The sequence below is a fragment of the Phoxinus phoxinus genome (assembly GCF_949152265.1).
Source record: "Phoxinus phoxinus genome assembly, chromosome: 21".
Lineage (NCBI taxonomy): Eukaryota > Metazoa > Chordata > Actinopteri > Cypriniformes > Leuciscidae > Phoxinus > Phoxinus phoxinus.
In genome coordinates, this window is record NC_136896.1 from 30,442,048 (window position 1) to 30,443,231 (window position 1,184).

The 1,184-nt window shown below is 34.7% G+C and overlaps 1 protein-coding gene across 1 annotated transcript in view; it reads right to left on the bottom strand.

The window, feature by feature from the left end:
* The window catches only part of lmf1 (lipase maturation factor 1), a 36,410-nt gene continuing 35,226 nt past the window's right edge, over positions 1 to 1,184 (bottom strand). Inside the window, 1 exon segment of the mRNA XM_079595469.1 lies at positions 1 to 344. Coding sequence (XP_079451595.1) covers positions 170 to 344 — 175 coding nt within the window. The 3' untranslated portion in view covers positions 1 to 169.

A 1,184-nucleotide genomic window follows, 5' to 3' on the forward strand; every position in this document is an offset into this window, starting at 1 on the left:
ATATTCTCATTTTTCGAGTATACATCTGGTTGAAGTGTAATTTTAATGTTAATGTTAATCTGAGAAAAAGTAAAGTCTCTTCTGTTCAGATTGTCTTTGGCACCGTTGTATCAAGTCCAGAGAGGATACACTTCAGTGTGTGACTGGACGTCCCAGAGGTCGTGTGTGTTTAATGTGTGTGAGGCAGAGGCCAGTTCCTGGACTGGAAGTAGTTCCTGAGGCCGTCCAGGTTGACGGGGGGGAAGTACGGTCCGATACGCTTCCGGATCCACCATTTCCCCTGAGCGGCGCCGACACTGCCAGGCCGAGTGAATTTATAGCGGAAATGCTCTCCTCGAATCCACCTGAAAAACACAAAGTGCATTTGGAAATTATTATATTCAGAATCAAGAGAACACACACTCCATCATCATTACAGACTCTGGGAACATGTGACCCTGGATCAAACCCAGTCTGGAGCCGCACGGGTATATCTGTGGCAATAGCAACTATACACTGTATGGGTCAAAATTATCCATTTTTCTTTTATGCCAAAAATCATGAGGATATTAAGATCATGTTCCATGAAGATATTTAGTAAATATCCTACCGTAAATATATAAAACATGTATTTTTGTGAGTGAATGCAGCACAATCGTGAACATAAATGCACAACTTTAAAGGAGATTTTCTCAATGTTTACATTTTTTTTGCTCCTCAGATTCCAGATTTTCAATAGTTGTGTCTCGACCAAATATTGTCCTATCCTAACAAAACCACACATCAGTGGAGAGATTATTTATCCAGCGTTCAGATTATGTATACCGGTAAATATGTGTCCAGGGTTTAGTGGTCCAGGGTCACAAATGTGGAATCCTGTCCTTTCCTTCATTGAGACTGTACCTTCATTATTAATTGAAAATTTGACCAAAATTGCTGGAAATGGGAATAATATTTAATTAATTTTGAAGGAATAAAAATAAAATAAATAATAATTATAATAATATAAATATAGTTATTAAATATTTTACACATTAATAGCATAATAGCTATTAATATACTGTTAATACAAAATTTGACCAAAATAGCTGGAAAATGAAATAATTTAATTAACTTTTAGGAAATAAAAATTTAAAGAAAATATTAAAGAATAATAGTATATTTAAATAGTATAGATATCATAGTAGTATTAATAGTCATAATGT